Here is a 21650-nt window from a genome sequence, read left to right as displayed (position 1 = left end):
GCGAAGCAGCAGAGGAGTGTCTGACAACCAACAAAAGACATGCGTCAGTGCTCTTGTGTTAAACCTGAAAAGTGGGTTTTATGTCTGTTTGGTATTTGAATCAAGGAAGTCAACTTGGTCACATTTTCATCACAGCACTTCCGCTTTTGATGTTTCTATTGACGTCTCTCAGTCAGTGAAAACCAGCTCGGTTTCAGGTCGTGAAACCGTGTATATCCTAGGCTAGTTCATTACAGGTACAATAGCCAAACATATCTTTACACATCTATCTAGAATAATGCATTTCTTTCTTTCTTTTTTTAAGGACTGGCAGAAGTTGGCATAGAGTTTTTTTTTTTTAAATGTGACAGTTTTTGGGTTTCTGCAATGAAGACAAAATGTCTTAACTGAAAGAGCGAATGATAGTTGTTGGACTTAAGTCTTACCCTCCAGTCTTTTCCAGCAGAAGGATTTTTTTCATAGCAACTTTACCCTAGCAATGAACTTCAGGTAAGACATTTTCAGGATCAGATGCTGATTAGATAAGCACTATGCAGAGAGCTTCTGGGTGGCTGAGACTTACTTTAACATAGAATGTTCAAAGAGATGGTCAATTTATGTGATACAAAGTTAATCTGTTGTTTTGATGGACAAAAATACAAAAATCTCCAAGTGAGGCAATATCTGATCATATGCAGTGTGATTGAATTAAGTCATGAATATAAGATGCGCACTACCCTTTTTTTAATCTAATTTCTGAAGTACACACATGAAGTATACACATGGAATAGAAAAGCATTTTGAAGAATAAACTCATTAATAATTTAGAAATAACCCCAATGTTTATTGAGATCCGATTCTCATTGTTTTTTTTTGTCATAATCTGTTTCTTATGTTGAAATAGATCCTTGATAACTGAATATAATGAGCAATGCACAAATATGCTTTTGATTAAGTAACTTATAATGGCATCGTCACCTTCTTTTGTCACCCACAGCTCTTTTCTCCCTCTGAATGAATGAGATAATTGCAGTCCTGTAATTGTAGTTGCTCACGACAAACACACGACAGCAGTATTGTTCAGGAAAGGAGCAGCCGACGCATGCGTCGTGCGATGTAAACATTTAGTAGGCCGCCGCCGTCTGTCCGAGCCTCTTTGCAGACATTTGTGTACACGTATTATACGGCTGCATGGGCCGGACCCAGGAGTCAATGGGAACTAGCTAACTTAACCGTCGCTAGTTTTCAAGTGGATAGCAAGCCAGCTTAATCTATATAGCTAATGATTCGGGGTAAAGTGCCTGAAGATTTGTCTTTTTCATACAATAGTAGGACAATAGTTTCGTGCATGGGAAGCAGGCGAAGTTTGCTGCGGTTGGCTAAAATTGCTTCAAGGTAAAGAATGGTCCTCGTTTTTTTTCGGGTTCTGTCTAATTTCTGGAATCGACACTTACTCTCAGTAACTCCTCATTATCTCCATACTTGTTGAAATGTATGATGTGGCATTACTTCCAAGCTAAAGAGGGTATCGGAACCTAGCTTCTACACTAGCTTAGTCGCTTATTTAGCTGACATTACAGTTTGTCAGCTTCGTCACTTGTCTGATATACTTTACTACCAAAGACTCCAGCTATAACCTGAAACAAAAATAGCATTTAAAAACCAAATTTGAGTTTTTATTCTGCCACGTGATCTTGGTTGAACTTAATCGTTTGTAGTTTAGATGTTGTAAACTATTGGAGCTGGTCGACGCTAGAGCTGGAAGTAAGTTGTTCTTCATGTTGATGCCAGATCTCCATTTCAGCTCACAACAGAAGCAAGCCATAAAAGGAGCAGAGACATACGTCCAATGGATCGGTCCAGTGTTTGCTCCCTGTAAACCAGAATGTGGTTGGTTAGTGATGATGTGCAGCGCAAGCCGGGGATCTGAACAGCTCAGCAGTGGCATTGGCTGTGTTCGAGCCAGGGATATCCTAAACTGCAGAGAAGGGACTGGCAAGTTGGAATGTTGCTCTGTGACCGCTGAAATAGCAAAGACTAACCCCCTCCAGTGTTTGATCAGCTTTGAAACTGCTGAGATTATTTCTTACTGACCCACACGTAGCAAGCTTTTGCTGGTTATTGCTATTTGAATGTGAGGCTTTTTGAGAGAAATGGAGAAAACATCATGTCAGCTCATTCTATAGTTAGTATGGCTATCATGAAACCAGGTAATATCTGTCATATGAACGAATTTGTCTACTGTTTCTAGCCTGTGTGTTTGAGCTCCAAGTGTAAATGGGTTAACTGGTTGGTCTTGGCCAGATGTTTTTGAAATTAACTCTTCAAGTCCCCTTCCAACAGTGAGATTGGATTTTCTAGAGAAGTATCGTGTCCTAGCAGTTAAAACTCATGAAACAATAAAATACTTGTACAGTCATGTAATCTGGTATTTTTCATGACAGAAAGGAGTAGTAAGTGTCTTAGTTTTTGCCAAACACACATTATAGTGCTTGACAAGAGAAAATGTTATACACCTATATACATATGAAGGGGATTATAACCTTTTTGTAAGTCAGCAGTAACATTTAGATTACGTGTTTTTTCTTAAAGGTTGCAAGAGAAATGATTTGAGTGGGGCAGTTAAGATAAATCTGCATATACTTGCCACCTGCTTTTGGGTTGAATTGTTTTGGAATGTTCACGTGAAGGAAATGTTGCATTGAGAAAGGTTGTTCAGAAAATGGAGAATAATCAGTTAAGTGACTTGAATGAGCCCCAACAACCAGACACGGGAGTCTTGAGTCGAGTGACTTGACTCAAGTCGGACTTAAGTCGCCAGATTGAGGAGTTGTGACTTGCTTGAGTAACACTGATAAAAGACTTGACTTGACTTTGACTTGCTATTCATGACGAGACTTAGACTTGCATGCAATGACTCAACAAGTCATTGCTTTCTTTGTTGATATGCGAATTATTTTTTTTTTCGTATGGATGTTTCCTGTTGTGTGTGGGCTAACTTGACAACCCACACGCACATTCACAAATACAAGGCCGAATGACGCTGTTTCTATTAAGCCTGGTTTGTGCTTCCGCGTTGTGGCGACGCCGTACCTACACCGTTGACACAGACCCCTATGCGGACCCTATGCCGTAGCCTGACGTGCACCTCCAAAAAAATCCTGACTACGCGTCGTGTCGATGCGTCGTGATGTCAAGGACTGTGATTGGTCCACTCAGAGGAGGTCGCCAAATGCATGAAGAGGTGGAAGAAACCGCGACAAATATGTGTGTCTCCGGAAGAAAATGGCCACAAGAAGTCATGTTTGTCATGTTCAAAGTTTACAGTTTGATTCATGAAAGCAAACAGTCGTTCAAAGAAAAGCACTGGACTTTCTGTTATTCTAACTATTCTGTTTATAGTTTTGTTTTTTGTTTTTTTTTTGGGATCTGACAAGGGACAAAGACAGAGACACAGCCACACACCCCCTAGCAGCTTGGCGGTGAATTGCAGAAAAGGAGGAAAATTATTGCTGACATTAACATTAGCAATTACCTGGCATGTTTGTAAGACATCACTGGATTATTGTCAGGTTTTTGTGTTTTGTTTTATTAAAATATTTTAGTTGCCAAAACATTGTCCTGCACATGGTGCACTGTGTCATATGAGATGTGTTGTGGCAGGTAGCAGATGTGTGTCACTATTAAAAGCACAGAAACAAGCAGTAAAAACAAAACTGGATATTGGCAGGAAATTGAGTCTGAGTAATAATACCTGCAATGCAAATGCACCCTGCTGTGGTTGCTTTGTATAAAAAAATAGATGGGTTGTATGTAGGAGCAGGAATCTGTAGATATCCAGAGGCCACAAGCCAGACATGGATAGAGACAATGATGATCTCACACTTTCACAGAATGCTAAGTTGTAGGTCTTTAAGATTGACTTCAACTCTCCTACAAAATAAAACATCAAGACTGAGATTTAAGTAGTTGTGTTATTGACTGAGAGTTTGAAAGTAGGCTGAGGTCTGCACATTTGATGCTCTACAATGTAAGTCTACTTCTGATGGCTTTGTGAAATATAACAAATATAGAATATTAGCCAGTTGTTGTAGTTCTCACTGGTCAGGTTTCCATCCAAATGCATCAAGAATTTTAACCAAATTTTCAGAAATTCCGCAAAAGGAAATATGAATTAATGCACATTCATGCAAATATTTGGTGTTTTTTCATGGAGATAAGCAGTAGTTGGCATGCTTATTCTCCCATCTAATGCTGTATAAAAAAAGGAAAAGCGACATAAGATAATTAAGAGTTGCAGTCAAATTTAAAATGATCACAGATGTGAACAAATAAAAACAAAACGGGGGAATGGATTTAAAACTTGTCGATGAACCATCGAAATGGAGAGTTCTGAACAACTAATATTCCAGCTGTGTCCTCCTGAAAGACGTTGGCAAACCCTGAGTGTCCCTCTTCTCACCTCCTCCCACTCCCACAGGTGTAAAACATTTTTTGTGAAATTTTCCCAGATTTTTTTTGATATTTCTACTCGTGTTTTTTTTTTCTTTTTTAGCAATTTCTCTCAGCAAATGGCCAGTATGATTCCCCAAAGATGCTCCCTGTCTTGTTGTTGTATTTGCCAGTTTGTTCACTACATATGAATCACTAGCAAAAGGATAAATAAAGCAAACCAAGTTTAAAAAAAAGTCCTTATTAATCCAGATGACAGCTGAAATGTGCTTTAAACTTAAACGTTCTTTTTGCTCAGACTGTTACGCAGAATTGTGCTGTGCGTGTGAATAAGGACAAAGAAAACACTTCTTGTGCTGCCTTTGGTCTTTCTCAGTTCCCCAATTGTCTTGAAATTGTTTCTCTGAGGCTTTCTTGCTTTTCTGTGGGTTTCATTAGCTATGCACACTGCATCTCAGGGCCCCTTTTGAGTTCTTTGGCAAACAATCGTAGTATCCCAGATTTATAGGCAAGCCTTGCTTCAGTTGACTGGACTGGCTAGAAAGAATTTCTTTTCAGGCCACCTGGACATCGGCATCTCTCAAAGCACAGATTCTGTTGTCTTCCTAAGAGAGTTAATTAAATTTCAGGCCTGTTCATATTGTACACCCTGAAAAATATAAGGCAGGTTCTGCTTTATTGGAAAAAGATGCAATGATTAATTTCTTAAGCATTTGGAAATCAGGAAATTCTACTCATGATCTTGTAACAGCACTCATAGGAAAAGCAATGTCAAAGCCTGGTGTTGAGTCTACAGTGGACAGTCTGACCTTTCCCCAGATAATGGCATTGTAAGGCACGATGTTGTCAATCAGACAGTGAAGGAACCTCGTCATTTACTTTCTCCTTGCTTTCAACAAGGGTACAGATGGAATACTCCCTTGGCTCAGTGGTGTACAAAGATTTGTGCAGGATGTTGAGGAACCATTTATTTAAGGTACAGCAGTGTGAAGTGCAACTTTTTAGGAAAGGTTGTTTTTTTCTGTGATATGAACAGCATTGCCAAAACCGGTCTTTTGCTTATTGGACTTTAATACTATGATAAAAGGAATGAAATGAGTGTAGTGCAGTCTAGTGTAAGTGGATTAATGTGGCTAGGATGAGGATTAGATGTTCTATGTTAGTGTGCTCCTCATGTGAATTCCATCAAGTATGACTGAATTAAGAATGATATTTGTAGTAATAGCAAAATCAAAATATCAACACGTATTGGGATAATATCGTCGACTGTAATTTGTTCGTAACTTTTGAATTCGAGATGGGATAACTGATTAGTAATATTGGAATCAGTGCTGACACCAACATTATTAATATAAGCCTCTATTGATCCCTTAACGGGGAAAATCACATATTACAGCAGCTCAAAAGTACAGTTAGGAATGGAAGTGAATGATAAATAGAATAATTAAAAAAAAACAAAAGAAAAACAGAGGGAACCAATGCATACAGTAATATAAAGATATATTCCCAGATCAGCTGACTTAATATGTACTACTACGAGGCTAAACTTTTGAGTTTCTTGTGATCCAGTAAATTATTATATGTGGCAAGCCTGCATGTGACTTTACCCTCGTGTATTTGTGGTACTGTAGTCTACTTTTTCTGCAGACAGTTGTTGCTCTCATCCTGTTTTTGATATGGTAGGTCATGCTTTCATCCGCCCATGGAAAAAAAATTGACACAGATGCATACATACTTCATGTATCTCCATTTATGAACAAGCGTAGCACTGGCAACACCCAGATACCTCTACACCTCTGTGTTGTGTTTGTGCTAACCGTGAGGTCCTGAATGTGTCTGTTCACAGGAGGCAAAGGAAGCTTAGCCAGCAGTATTTCAGTCGGTAACACAATCTTATCACCACATTTACCACAATCTCGTCCTCCACATCCTTTTTCCTCCTTCTCGTCCTTAATGTCCCTGTTACTCTACAAATCAGATTCTCATTGAGAAATTGCTTATCCTTTGTTTTAACAAAGCTAGAACAGATTTTTAATACTAGTTTCCTGCATGGTGGCATTAACCAGACTTCCTGTTGAGAAGTAAAATCAAAGGTAAGGTGGAGCACTTTGACCCTTCCTGACAGTGTGATCAGCATTTGACTACAGAGCAGTGTGTTATTAAATTGGTCAAGGTTCAGAAGAGTAGATTACCTTCAGGAAAAGTGTGTTCTCTTAATAGATGCATCGGATATCCTATGGCATGTGTTTGAGCTGACAGTCAAGCATTTGCAATTTTTTGTAATAGCAGGTAGGAATGAGGTGCTCTGCGCTCTCGTATTTTAAGGCTGTTTGTAGAAATATGGCAGAAAATGTTCTGATTACTTGTCATTTTAACAAGTTTATAGTTTTGGGTTAAAATCGGACAGAACAAAACCAAATGCACTGTGTCATTGTAATTTGTTGCAGTGATGTGATCTGATATGCACAATAAGATTTTCCTCTATTAATCTGAATAGAAATAAAAGATTATCTTCCTGGCGTGTTAATGAAAGTTACTATGTTGTAGGCTGCTACGTCCTCATTTACATGTTTTCATTTTAAAACTGATTAACACTGTCAATGATTTTCTTCCAAAAAAATGTTTCAGCGCTTTTTCAGAAATTATTTCATGCATTAAAATGTACACCAATCAGACAAAGCATTAAAACCACCAACAGGTTTTAGATGGAGTTCAATAAAAAAGTGCTTTTTGATTTGTCAATTCAAATTTTCAGTTTTCACTGAATCTGTTGGAGAGACATGTTCATGATTTTCCTTTTGTGGGCTGTAATTTGTGGTGCCGTTGAACAGTCGGGGTTTCTACTGGGAGCTCTTTTTTGTATCATGTCACTTTAATTCATATAAACGGGATGAAGGAAACATTGTGTATGTTCCTCATTTAAAGACAAATGAGAGGCAGTATCCATTCTATTGGTGTAACTATTTAAAATGTAAAATTTCACATATATCACTGTGTAGAAACAAGGATGAAGTTAACATGGTGCATTGACGCAACAGTTGATGGCACTTAAACATCAGAGTAGTAAAATCAATTGTGTGCTCTTGTGTCTTTTTGGGTTCAGTCTTTGTGAAGTGGCCCATTCGTGATGAATGATTCAAGTTATAATCATAAACATGAGCAACCCTCTTAATGAGACCCCTTGACATTTTTAAGAAAATGTTATTATTAATACACATGCTCCTCCTGTGACAAATTAGTCACATTCAAAAACAAACAAAATACAGTCCAGCATTAGACTAGGTTGACCTGGTCTGGTTTCTCTCAGAGTTCTGTCAGGAATTGAATACATAAATGTATATTGAATTCACAGTGAGCAATGGGAGCTTCTCATTGTTGAAGGATAAAAAATGTTAGCACTTCTCCTTTTATGTTGTACAGTGGCCAGTGAAGAATTGAGAACTGTGTTTTACTGTTCTGTATCAGTGAATCAAGAGACCCTCTTCTTTCATCCTCCTCAGGTGGCGACAGACAAGGTTGCTGGTAAGCTGAGTTCTACTCTCTCATGGGTGAAGAACTCTGTGTCCAACACGGTCAGTCAGATGGCTAGCCAGGTGGCCACGCCCACATCTCTGCAGACCACCGCTACCTCTTCCTCTACGTCCCTCTCCTCACCTGCCCTTTCGCCGTCCTCGCCGGCGCAGCTCAGCCCCGATGATGTGGAGCTGCTTGCTAAGCTTGAGGAACAAAACAGGTAAGCAGTCTGTCAACACCCTTCTGCTGCTTCCAGCATTGTTCAGTTCACATGGCTGAGAGAAGACATTATTGTAAGGGTATGTCAATAACACAGGATAGATGAACATTGACTCAACATGGAATTACATAATATTATATTAGTAATCCATTCTCAACTTAGTATTTTAAAAACTATCCTATGGCTAGCAGATAAAAAAACAACTCACACACAAGGCACTGTATATTCAACTACCTGAGCTTTAATTGATATCATAGGAGTGGGATGATTCAAGCATTTCACAATTCAATTTGATTCCCCCCTGAACATTTTCATGCATCTGCAGAAAAAAATAACTTTAAAGACATTCTCCTAATAAATACATTTACAGTAAAGATTTTCAGTGACACCTTGACTACTGTCAGAGATGAATAAGTTGTTGAACTGAACTGAGATGCAATTGGCATGGCCCTCCTGTATTTTGATGCTTTACAGTAGGAGAGCTCCTTGTCTTCTTGCCAGGACTAGCTTCCTTCTCGTTGGCCGCAGATCCCTCAGCATCCGCTCCACTGTCACAGATTCAGGTTCGCAGATATTTAGTGTTGACTGTCAGCCATTTGAAGATAATGTCCACCAAGTTATGTTTTAAGACTGATAAGCACATTTTTGGAAGTGTGTAGTATCCCTAAAATGAAGCTAGTGCACATCAATTAAAATGAATATTTCTTTTATCAGGCAGCTTTTACTTTTAATTCTTATCATGTAAATAACAGTCATCAGGGCATGAAATCAACATGGCGTGATGTGGTATTTTATGGTAGCGTAATTGTATAGTCATCAGTACGGAAAGTGCATTGTTTTTCTGAACCAATTGCCAAATCGAATCTCGACACCCCTGATGAGTATTTATTTCATTCTCTGTTCAGTTACTTCAGCCTTTTCTCATAAGGTGTCTTAGTCTTTCCAACTTGGTTGCTCATCCTTTTTGTCCCAAGTTGCAGTGGCATGTTTTAGCCTCCATAACATTGCATTGTATTCATGTTAGAAGAAATCAAATGTTTCAGTAGCAGTACCTTTTGTAATGATTAGAAGATTTGGATGGATCAAGTAAGTTTTCATCAACCAGGATCACCATCCATGTACTTCATCATTAGCACAGAGTTGAATCTTGTTGTCTTTAGAGCATTCATGGAGAGCAGCTAGCAGCCTGATGTCACACGACCAGACAGTTTGACTTCAGAGACCTTGTTTGACTCAGCCCTGTGTAGCCTGAATGCTGCTTCTAGAGGGAAGAAAGCCAAATTACTGTAGTGGATGCTCCCTTTTCTTGCTCTTGCAGGTGAAGACATATGATCTAGGTGGGCACTCGGTCTGTTGCACAGACAGATGTAGACAGATTAACACGCTCTGATTTGATGAAATGTAATAAAAGCGTATTAGCTTCCCACACCGTCAAACACATTCAAATTACTGAGAGACGTATACTACCTGCATATACTGTCTTCCTCTTCACACTTGTTCTTGACCTCACCTGCTTGAAAGTCCTTCTACACAGCCAAGCTCCCTTCCTGACAGACACAAGCACATAAGCAACGTCCAACAGATAAAGACTTGCTAAATGGTGGAAACAGAATTTAAATTTTAACCGAAGAAAATGTTGGTTTCACTATTTGGCATCAAATTAAAAATTCTTGATGGATTCACTCAGTCACAATCAGTCACTTTGGTTTGCAAAGGGGTGGAAGAAGCTGTCCATGTGAAATTGAGCTCAGGAATTTTGTGGAATTGTACAATTTTTCCTTTCGTTTTACAAAAAAGCTAGAAACTTTCCATGTTAATAGAAATAAACTGAACATTTTGGGTTAATTGATACTTACAGGATTTATCTGTGCACTGTGTATTCTTCCAGCACATGCTTATGCATAATAAGCATCTTGCACACTACTGCTGAGTTTTTTTAGGACACATTAATGTATGTGACTAGAAGAACAGTTCTACTCAAAACTGACATTTTTAAATTACATTACAAATTTTCGCATGCATATCTACATTAGAATATCTCAGTGGGAACACAAAATGTTTATATTTATGTCTGCATATGATAATTACCACCTTTCCCCAATAATTCCTACATATTCACACATATTTCAGTTAATTTCAAAGGAAAGTTTCCAACTTCTCTCAGTTTTTGCAGCCCCAACCAGATGAAAGGGCTGCTAGAGGTTGACGCAACACCCCTCAAATGCTATCTCTGGGAATTCTTCCTCTGCTGTGATGCTCACCCATGGTGAGTGAGTGTACTTGGTGTCCACATGGAAACCAAGCCTGCACTTCAGCATTTGGGATTGTGTCACATACACTCCAGAGAGGAAGACAGCAAAGCTCTTGATTAATGCAGTGGTGGATGACTCATCAGTCCGCCCACAACAGACAGTGCTCTGGGATACTTACTCCGGTGCTTCTCTACATCAGGAAAGAGCGGAACTAACCAAGGAAATTTCCTGATTGCTCTTCTCAGAGTGGGCTCACATCTGTAGAACTGAATTTATAGTGTCAGTAGGCTCATATTTCGTCTGAACTTCGACCCTGCTTCTACCACAACATCATGTAGAGACACACACGAGCCCTCTTTCCTGAAGTATGTTTTTTGCTCCTGCTGCATATTGTAGGTGTCATTGTGTGTTTTTAAGACAGAAATATTAACATGTTGGCTATATGGAGGTGAGGAAAGAGAAAACTGCTGTTTTTATGCTGTGTTTCTGTCAGACACTTTGATTCACCCACTCTCTTCTTGTTTAGTGAGTGTTTGTGTTTGCTGAGGCCTTTGTACCCTACGGAGCAGATAAAAGGTGCAGGCATTTGTTTAGCAGGGTCACACAGAAGAGGAAGTCCCGTACTGACAGCTATACTCTGTATATCAGACAACCATTGCTTTGGACTTCCTTGAAACAAGAGACATGGGGACAACATCATGAGTTTGTCTTGGTATGTTATTGTATTTAAAACCTCTGCTGTAATCAGTTAAAACTCATGTCATGGTGTTGAAACAGATGGGGAAAAAGAGAATGTAGCCTTAAAAATTGTTATAAAACAAGCGCATATTTTTCTTGTAATCTTTGTTGCCTGACTGAAACTTATTCTCCTATGCTTTATGCTAAGTGTTTGAGTACGAGTGAACTATTAGCAGCACTGCTAGTATGTTCAGGTTCATGTGTAACACAGACTGGTACCGCAGCAAAGCAAAGGATATATATGAACTGAACTGCTTGAAAAACAGGCAATTCCTGCTAAATATTGGTCATAATGTCTTCCTTGCACCTTCACTACTGATCTTCTTGTCGGAGCTGAACATACAAACCCTCTTGCAGCCTGGACTTTGTGGCCATGTGTTTCACTCCCTCCCACATGACCCAAATTTGTCTGTAACCCTAGCCATTCTGGGAGTACACTCTGTGACGTTGGGCGATCCAGTGCAAAGGCCTTCGCCTTTTTCCGAGATCAGGTGTCTGAGCCTTTTGTGTGTTTGTCCTGCAGCATACTGTTTGCATCTTTTCTCTGCACGCTGATCCTTGGTTTGCCAACCTGTGAATAAATTCAGTGGCAAACTCGATAAGCCTGCCAGGGGGGCTGACATTGCTGTAACCCCCCCCAGCACACGTCAGATGTTGACCATAGATTAAATCACTGAAATAATTGTACTGACTTTCACTGTCCGTAGGGAGAATCGGTCATCGATCATTGAGAATATTTCAACAACTTGGCAATAAATTAACATTTCATTTGTAAATGTGAATAATAATGAGCCTAAATGCAATGTGTATATATGGGTTGAATATGAGACCACCATGAGAACGGAATAAATAGAAACGTGATTGTGGTTCATACCCGAGGACCAACAGTGAATAGAGGTAGCGGATCAGAAAACAACTCTGTTTTGAATTAATGTCCCTAAATGTACTTAGACTGTTTAATAAAGCAGAGTTACAGTGGCTTCAACCGAGAGAGGAGAGACCATGGTCCAGCTGTCCGTTTACTCCTTCTGAATTACAGTCTTGAGGTGAAGTTCCTTCAGCTCAGAACCTCATTGTTCAGACAACTGTGTTTGGAGGTTTAAATAGAACCACTTCTGTGGAAGCGATTCAAAGCAGTAGACGGCACAGATGTTTAGAGCAGGGCTGTTGTTCAGCAGTCTGGCTGAAAGCTGTGTTCTGTAACAGTCACGTAATGCCTGGAATTCTGGTTCTGGTTTGGGTCATCAAAACTTGCAGGAATGCTGATGCCCAGCCAGCTTTAATTACAAACTATATCTTTGATTGTTTTTTCATTGTAGTGTTATTATAGAGTTTTATACTACAGTTTAATAGTATGAAAACATGGTGTGTGTTTGTGCGTGCATGTGTGTGAGTGTGGTTACACTGCCCCTTTTTAAATAAATAAAAAGAAGTGCTTTGTCATTATGGCCTCTTTTGTTGCTGCATTTGGAGGGTTTTTTGGGAGTAGGGCAGGGGGCTCTTTGCATTGTGGGTACAGATGACCCATTGTTTTATAAAGTTATTAGTTTGGCATTCATCTTCTTGTGTGGTGTGTTTGCTCTTGCACTAGGTCAGATAAATGTGACTGATATTGATACTCATGCTGACATTGTGTAGCATGCATAGTGAAAATAATTTGAACCAACATTTATAATCGGTTTCTCATGTCTCTGTCTAAGATCAGTTCTACACAAATATTTCCTCTATATTTTCTTCAATAGTGTCAGTTAAGGGGAAACATTTGAATATGCTGATTAATGCTAGTAGTATAGCATTGTGGCAGACCTGTAGCTTCTGAAATGTCAAAGAGTTGTCATCCATCCTCTTATTGTACACCTGCAGGCTGCTGGAAACAGACAGCAAATCGCTCCGCTCCATGAATGGCTCCAGGCGAAACAGTGGCTCCTCCCTGGTGTCTAGCTCCTCTGCCTCATCAAACCTCTCCCACCTGGAGGAAGACTCATGGATCCTTTGGGGTCGAATCGTCAATGAGTGGGAGGAGGTGCGCAAGAAGAAGGAGAAGCAGCTTAAGGTGAGACCAGCGCACATGACTGCTTGTGAAATAACAGATGCTTGTGCAGACTTACTTAAGAGAAACGTGGTTGTATTAAGAGCTTACAGCACTGCTGAAGACCAAGTGAAGGCACTTGTTAAGCTGTCTTTTTATAAATGGACTTCTTATATGTACATATTTGGTAATTATACATTTGGCAGTAATTACGTAAGGTCCCAAACAAATGGGTAGATGCCTTTAATTATGCCATTTCTTAAAAAGAGCTGTACCCTCGGTAGGAAATTTTGTGATAAACGTGTGTTTAGGGGCACTTAGTGTCATGCTACTATGCTTCTATCTGTTTGAATGTTCATTTGGTCCAGGAGTAGTTTTTGTGGCTATCTTTGCCCTAGGCCACCCTGCCATGTTGCCCTTGAACTTGTTATTTATGTTCTTGACATTTGATGCTAATTTTAGCACACTTGTTTCGACTGCTACCCTGACGTCTTGTGCTATGTCTGTATTTAAACTGTACAAGTACAAAGAAAAGCAAATAGTAAGAGTACTTTTGAAATACACCGGCCTGAACATTTTTAAAGCTGTTAACAATCAACTTACAACACGTAATGGCAGCCTGCAGTTTACTGATATTAAACTATTGGCAGAATTTGAAAGTCGGTCGCTTCTTTGTACAGTAAGGCTGTATGGCTCTTGTTCAAATGTGAATCAGGATTTTCTCACATTAAAAAATAGTGTACTCTTCAAAGACATGGCTTTGACAATATAAACCCTGTCAGTACTGGACTAAAATGGGACATAGTAATATATCACCCTTTGTTTTGATAGATTTTTAATTGACATTAACCTCTGTGTGCCTCTGGGAGCTTGAAGTATAGGTCAATCAACGATTCTGCTGCTGAGGTTTGTGTGGTTTTCCAGCTGGGATTTTCTGATGTGGTTTGTTCATCATTCATTTGTCATTTTCTGATGATGTTTCAGTTGCTAATAGAGGTATGGAGTATCTTTTGAAGGGTGTCCCAACTCTTAAAATGAATCTGGAGGAGAGGAGAGGCTCAATGTAGGAGCTAGGAGAAATGGTGTATCCTTTGCTGAGATGTCTTCAGCACACGAGACTGAACAAAACTGGTGACATACAGATGGAATATACAATTAATGTGCGTTTTACTTTCCAAACCCAACTTGGATGAAAGAGCTGCTGCTGAGCTGGCCTGTCACAGTTATTTTACAGAAAAGAGAATAAAACTCAGTTTAATCAAGAAAATATGTATTAAATGGCAGGTGTGGAAAAAACAATAGTTGAGTAAAAAAAAAAAATCCCCTCTTAAACAGCTGCGAAACGATTTCATCACTGAAGCAAGCATCTCTCTCTCTCTCTCTCTCTCAAAGAAGCAGACGCACGTACACAAACATGCAACAGACAGCCAGGATCGGCAGTTCCAAAAGTATTGACTTGGGTCAGTAATCTGCAGTCTACAATAGCTACAGTAATATTTATACAGTAGTATTTTATATTCATAATTTTTATTGTGAATTCAGATAATCAAACACGAGATCAAATATGCTGTTCAGCATTTATGTGGTGCCTCCTCAGGCTCTCTAACCACTGTTCTCAATTACATTTTAATTTATTCACATTATTTCATAGTGAAATAGGCTTCAATAAAAACACTCTGTGGCTTATGAATTTGATAATACAGTATTTCATACTCCAGAAAAATATATTGACCAGTCAGGAATAAAATCATCATTAATTCCACCCCATTAAGCATAAAACAATGGTAGGTGGTGACAAAAACAAAAAACGCTCAGAGTTACACATGTCTTGGTTGAAGCCTGTTGATTAGACTCCTCTCGCTTCATGTGCCCCCCCCCCCCCCCCCGCATCCCTGGTGTGAGAGACTAATACCCAAGGAGAGGAGGAAAAGGAAATGAGCTTTTATAAACTAGGAAATAAGAAAATGTCCAGGATTTTTGCAGTGCTCCTAATTTTTCCTTCTTTCAGATCACAACTTGGTTGTCTGACAGAGGAGATTGGCTGTTTCTGACTGCTGCCCTTCTGCTTTTTTCACACATTTTAGATTACCGTAGGTATAGTGGAGCATTGCAAGTGAGGAAGATGGATAAGAGGATATCAGTTTGAGTTGTACAGGTTGTTTTGCATCATGTGTAATTGTGAGTGATACAGCAACTTAGATTGTTGCTAAGTGATGAAATCAACACTTGTAGTGGAATAGGAGGGGGTGGATTGTCGTTTAGAATTGAGGTGACAAAGATGCGTGAGTTGCGTTTTTTATTTATATATCTATTTATTTTTTACAATTAATGGTTCAGCCCTACTGTATGCCTGCTGCATTTCAAGTTCATCACAAAAGTGTTTTGTTGTGGGATTAATGTATAAAGACAGGTTAATTCCAGTTTTGCAACGTCTGCCCAACCTCTCTGCAGTCATGGTGACACCCATGTATGCTCGGCCCACATGATTATTGCTTTCTGGTATTAGTAAGTTGCACTTCATGTCAATTGTTTGTCATCTGTTAAAATGCAAAAACAAGTGTGTACATGGAGTTGCTCATGCGCTAACCTCTTGTAGCTACACGCAGTAACATGTACATACGTAAACAGAATGGAAAGGCCGTTGTCTTCAACATGTGCAGAATTTCAGTTTTTCTTCAGGGTGTAAATGAGGAAGGGTGTTCTTGTGCAATATAACGAAAGTAATTATGACTGCTTCTGCCACGGATATTAATCATAGCTGCTGAGGCCTCCACAGTTTCAGTAAAACGCTGGTTCTCTGTTAAGAAGGAACCTTAGTTTTTTTGTCTTTGTCAGCAAAGACAATGATGTTTTCAAGATTTCAGTCATTTTTATCAAAATCCACTTCTCTTAAAGAAAAGTATGTCTATCTGGTTAAATGTTAAACTATTTCTAGCACAAATAAACTTATTCCTGGATTGATGATTCTATGTTGGGGTTGATCTCTGAGTGTAAGAGGGAAGAGAACAGCAGGATGGCTTAAAAAGTAGAAACACAAAGCAGCTTTCATTCAAACAGTCAAGGCATGAGATGGTGGATTGTTTCTATACAAAGCTGGATTTGTCTTGTCAAAGCTCAGAGAGGGATCCCCGCTGAAAGCCTGTGTGGGTGACCCTCCGGCATAGATGCACCCTGGGCTGACCAGATGCACGCGTGCACATGTGTGCAAGTGCATGTACGTGCACAAACATAGCAGGAAAGACCAGAGTTCCCTGTCAGCACAGGAAATTGCTTAATCAAATTGTATCAGCAGAAATTTATGGAAACAAATCACACTGAGCTTCACTGACCGTTTTATACGCGCCAGTAGAAAATGTTTTACGAGATGCACACTGTGCAGAAATGCAAAACATGTACTGGAGCACAGATCCTGTGCATGGTTGTGTCCAATTTAAGAAATACAATGTGTCTGCTCTCTTCTTCTCACAGGAGACCAGTCTATAATCTTCCACTTTAATCTGTATAGTACAGTTATTTCGTTATAGTTAGTTTTTTATTCAGTCACACAGTAAGCAACAAATGTGTTCAGTACAATCATAGCATTATAAGTGACTGAAAAGGCACAGGCTGAAGCATAATGCTTATATTTAAGCCTGTCCGATTTAACAAATTAAGCTACCCATCAACATATGCTTTACGTACAAAAGTAAAAACATCAAGCTGTACACATTCAGAAATGAACTAAAACCTCACCCTTTTAAACATTTACTGAAATTCAATCAGATTTAAATCCAACAAGGAGAAAACCTAGATTTTTATCCTATATTTAATTCATAACTCTAACTAAAACTGAATTCATAAATGTATTATTTTGCCAACCCTAAAAGTAGTAACGAAAAACTTTTTTTCCCACAGGACCTTGTCAGAAAAGGGATTCCCCACCACTTTCGGGCCATAGTGTGGCAACTGTTGTGTAACGCCCAGAATATGCCCATCAAGGATCAGTACTCTGAGCTCCTGAAAATGACTTCACCCTGTGAGAAGCTGATTCGCAGGGACATCGCTCGCACTTATCCAGAACATGATTTCTTTAAGGAGAAAGACAGCCTGGGCCAGGAAGTGCTCTTCAATGTCATGAAGGTAAAGCCTCCTTGTGCCTGATTGAACTGTTAATCACGTGTGCAGATGCTGGCAGCCGTAAAGAAATGCCTGGTGGGGTAAAGCTGCTGTGAAAAGTTTGTATCGCTTCGGGATTTTATTATTTGAGGTCACCTTTTATGATGTTCATGGACACTCATTCAAATCAAGTTCTCAATCCTTCAGGCATATTCTCTGGTGGACCGTGAGGTTGGTTATTGTCAAGGAAGTGCGTTCATTGTAGGACTGCTGCTCATGCAGGTAATAATCCCATCCTCACACCACATGCATGCAAACGCAGTGATTCATCTGCCCTGAACAAGTCACTTTGCAAATTTAAGAATCTGAAAAACTCATTGGAGGTTGATTTCCCTCTGTTCCTCCACTAGATGCCAGAGGAAGAAGCATTCTGTGTGTTTGTAAAGTTGATGCAAGATTACAGATTACGAGAGCTCTTCAAGCCCAGTATGGCCGAGCTGGGACTCTGCATGTACCAGTTTGAGTGCATGATCCAGGTACAACCTCGCATTGTCTTAGAAAGTTTCAGACAGGCTTTCTGGGGGAAAAAAAACATTGACAAAACATAAATATTTGCCTTCTAGGAGCATCTCCCAGAGCTTCACATGCATTTCCAGGCTCAGAGCTTTCACACTTCCATGTATGCCTCCTCCTGGTTCCTCACCATTTTCCTCACTTCTTTCCCACTGCCCGTTGCCACAAGGATCTTTGATATCTTCATGTGTGAGGTAAGAAAAAGATGCATCTTTGCATATTATTCCACCACACTGCATTTTACTGGTTAGGGCTGGGCGATATGACCACAATTTTATATCCCGATATAGCTCATTTTATATCCTGATACGATATACATCACCATATAGCTCATTTTATATCCTCATACGGTATACATCACGATATAGCTCATTTTATATCCTGATACGATATACATTACGATATAGCTCATTTTATATCCTGATACGATATACATCACCATATAGCTCATTTTATATCCTGATACGATATACATCACGATATAGCTCATTTTATATCCTCATACGGTATACATCACCATATAGCTCATTTTATATCCTCATACGGTATACATCACCATATAGCTCATTTTATATCCTGATACGATATACATCACGATATAGCTCATTTTATATCCTGATACGATATACATCACGATATAGCTCATTTTATATCCTGATACGATATACATCCCGATATAGCTCATTTTATATCCTGATACGATATAGCTCATTTTATATCCTGATACGATATAGCTCATTTTATATCCTGATACGATATAGCTCATTTTATATCCTGATACGATATACATCACGATATAGCTCATTTTATATCCTGATACGATATACATCACGATATAACACATTTTATATCCTGATACGATATACATCACGATATAGCACATTTTTGGTAAATTCAATGAATGAACAGTTTATTTTATTTTTTATTTCTTCCTCCACTTTTGCCCGGCACTCATCATATAAAGCAGGTAACACAACGCTACCGATGTGTTTTCGGCTGGGCATTTCATATCTAGGGTCGAGTGTTTGCACCAACTCAAGAAACCCCTGTCTCGACCGTGTAGATTGGAATCATATCTTTACAGATGTGCCAACCCTAACAGCCATGGTTATTTCCTTCCACCTGCGGGAGGTATGGCTATACGGTGAGCCGCGGGTAAAAGCCTGTTGCAATGTCTGCGTCTGGAGTTTCTTCTCAACATCAACGTCACTCGGCCCAGCTTTTGCTGCTTTTTCTCATGGACTCTCTCTGTATTCTTTTTCACGATTCTTTTTAAGGTGATAAAAAAGTTACTCGTGTTCGAGTCTGTTGTTGGATCGGGCAGCGGCAAACTTTACAAAGTGCAGTAGTCTGATCCTTGTCTGTCTTTTTATAGCCAAACCACCGCCATGTGACAGAAGTTCCCCCTCTTTTAGGTACAAGCTCGTCGGTTTGCGCTGGTTGTTCGTCGTCTTGTTGTTGTTTAGATTGAGAATTGGTAACACGTTCTTCTGTGTGGCGTCCAGCGTCTTCCTCCATGGCTGTGTATGTTTGAGCCGCGTGCCTGGGCTTGCCGTCAGGCGCGTCGGTGACGTAAAATACTGCTGTAAAGCCTGTTTTGCGATACCGCAATATAAACAATAAAGTTTAACATTAAACAATAGACATTTTCTATCGTCCAGACGATATATATCGTGATATCGCCCAGCCCTATTACTGGTTATAGAAGAAATACTCTCAGGGTTTCACTCTGGCTTACAGCATCAGGCAAATGTGAAATGGAGAGAGTAAAACCTTTTGAACATGTGTTAAATCAGTGCAAGCCGAATTAGGTCGTCATAGAAATCCTATCCATTGTCAGCACCTGTTGGAAGAAATTATTGCACTATAAACATAGAGACAGATTGCAAGAATTTATTTGTCAATTTTAAAATATACCTCATAGCCCACTGAACATGACAGATGTGCTCTTATAAGATTGTCCTCATTGAGTTCAGTTGCCACGTTTATTTTCAGGGTCTGGAAATTGTTTTCCGTGTGGGACTGGCCATCCTTCAGATGAACCAGACAGAACTCATCCAGCTCGACATGGAGGGAATGTTACAGGTATATCGCCCCCATGTGTCACACAAGTAGGTCTCATTTCTCACACAAACTCATGTTGAGTGGCTTCACCACACCCAGTTAATTGATATATGGATACTCCCAACTTGTACCTGCACGCAGGCTAACAATGATGTAGGTGATCAAAGACACCACACCCAACAGAGACATCAGGGTGTGTATTTGTTTGAAAGCAGCTAATTGAATGGTGAGAGGCACTAATCCCTCCTCCGTTCTCTAACTGTCCAGCACTTTCAGAAGGTCATCCCCCGCCAGTTCGACAGCGGACCAGATAAGGTCATCCAGGCTGCTTGTCAAGTTAAATACAATGCCAAGAAGATGAAAAAGTGAGCAGAAATACCATTATCATCTTTTACAAACTTCTCTTTTTTCAAGACTCTGGAAATATACGTCATATTGTAGAAGGCCCATTTCACTGCAACTCATTAGATTTCCTTGTTTACACTCTAATTAAATTTAAAATATTTTCTCTAACTTCATACATTCATACCTTACCTTTCACTGCTTGAGTAAAAGTAATACAGGGGTTTGCTGGAAATATCCCTGTCTGTAGGCATAAGTGTCACACTCAAACATAGGAGACGCTTAATAACTGAGCGATTGGTTTTCTTGTGTAAAATATATTTTTCCCCGTTTTCTGAATTATAAAGGTAATTTATCACAAAAAAGAATTCTGCCCTGTTATCTGAATTAACAACATCCAGTTTCTCATTTCAAAAGAAATCTGCTCTCTGAGGTGAAGTTATCAAATGTGTTTGTAGTATTTCTTTTGGGTATGGCTCTTTGTAGATGCATCCCAGCAGCCCTCGCATGAGAGGCAGGGTTCACCCTGGACAGGTCATGGTACTTCATCTAAGCCTGATCTCAGGTCATTTGGGTAAAAACTACCGTAAATTCCGGACGATAGAGCGCACCGCGATATAAGCCGCAGATGCTTATTTTAGGGAAAAAAATCAACTTTGTACACGTATAAGCCGCACCGGTAAATAAGCCGCGGTGCACGGTGGAAACACCTCGGCCGCCCGTTCTCTGTGCGTTGACCTAGTCTTCCAGAGCATTTTCAAGTCTGGGCCATCTGCTATTATGACCTCTGAAAGCTTTTGTTGTCTTTTTGCATTGGGTCAGTTCGTCATGTGGCCGCCTCCAGCGTCTCACCATCGATTCGTTTATGCCAAACTTATGTGCTGCAGCTCTATTTCCATCTTTAACCGCCAGATTGATTGCCTTTAACTTGAAAGCTGCATCATAAGCATTCCTTCTTCTGCTCTCCATCTTGAGGGTGAGTACAAATGACTGAAAATATCGTGTGATGCTCTTTTTACACTGCACCGCGGCATGGACTGGACGCTCCAAGTACAGTACTTAGAGAAATTACCATAACATTTGGCCAGGAATTTCCCTAAGTATGGTACTTGGAGCTACAATAGGGAATTACTGCCCGCTGCCGCTGCCCGCCACACCCCAGGGTGAAGGTAAAATCCTCGTATAAGACGCACCGGAGCATAAGCCGCGGGGCGTGAAGCGTCGAAAAAAAGTCGCGGCTTATAGTCTAGAATTTACGGTAGGTTGTAACTCATTGTCTACATTACTGGGTTTTGAGAAAAGTGTAGGTTATTCAAACAGCGTTTCACTTAAGAGTAACTCATCTTGGAAGTTTGAATCTGTGACTATCTTTCCTATTGATGGATAGCTTCAT

At 39.7% G+C, this 21650-nt stretch overlaps 1 protein-coding gene across 7 annotated transcripts in view; it reads left to right on the top strand.

Annotated features, from left to right (window-relative positions):
- The first annotated feature begins 133 nt into the window (after window positions 1-133).
- Window positions 134-21650, top strand: part of evi5b (ecotropic viral integration site 5b) — a 37069-nt gene continuing 15552 nt past the window's right edge. For 2 of the 7 annotated variants that reach the window (XM_086225238.1, XM_086225232.1), the window contains exons 1-9: window positions 1115-1374; window positions 7932-8164; window positions 13018-13207; window positions 17078-17302; window positions 17486-17560; window positions 17689-17814; window positions 17902-18045; window positions 19847-19936; window positions 20183-20280. In XM_086225238.1, coding sequence (XP_086081364.1) covers window positions 8013-8164; window positions 13018-13207; window positions 17078-17302; window positions 17486-17560; window positions 17689-17814; window positions 17902-18045; window positions 19847-19936; window positions 20183-20280 — 1100 coding nt within the window. In that variant the 5' untranslated portion in view covers window positions 1115-1374; window positions 7932-8012. Of the gene's footprint in view, window positions 237-308; window positions 490-1114; window positions 1375-1783; window positions 1975-7931; window positions 8165-11002; window positions 11129-13017; window positions 13208-17077; window positions 17303-17485; window positions 17561-17688; window positions 17815-17901; window positions 18046-19846; window positions 19937-20182; window positions 20281-21650 lie in introns of those variants that run through there. The other 5 variants (XM_086225233.1, XM_086225235.1, XM_086225234.1 and 2 more) reach the window with 5 other exon arrangements.

The sequence above is a fragment of the Aulostomus chinensis genome, chromosome 14 (assembly GCF_037954235.1).
Source record: "Aulostomus chinensis isolate RoL2024-O1b breed Wild chromosome 14, RoL_Achi_v1.0, whole genome shotgun sequence".
NCBI classification, from domain to species: Eukaryota; Metazoa; Chordata; class Actinopteri; order Syngnathiformes; family Aulostomidae; genus Aulostomus; species Aulostomus chinensis.
Note: the sequence above shows the minus strand (reverse complement) of the source record. Positions and strands in the feature narration are given on the sequence as shown.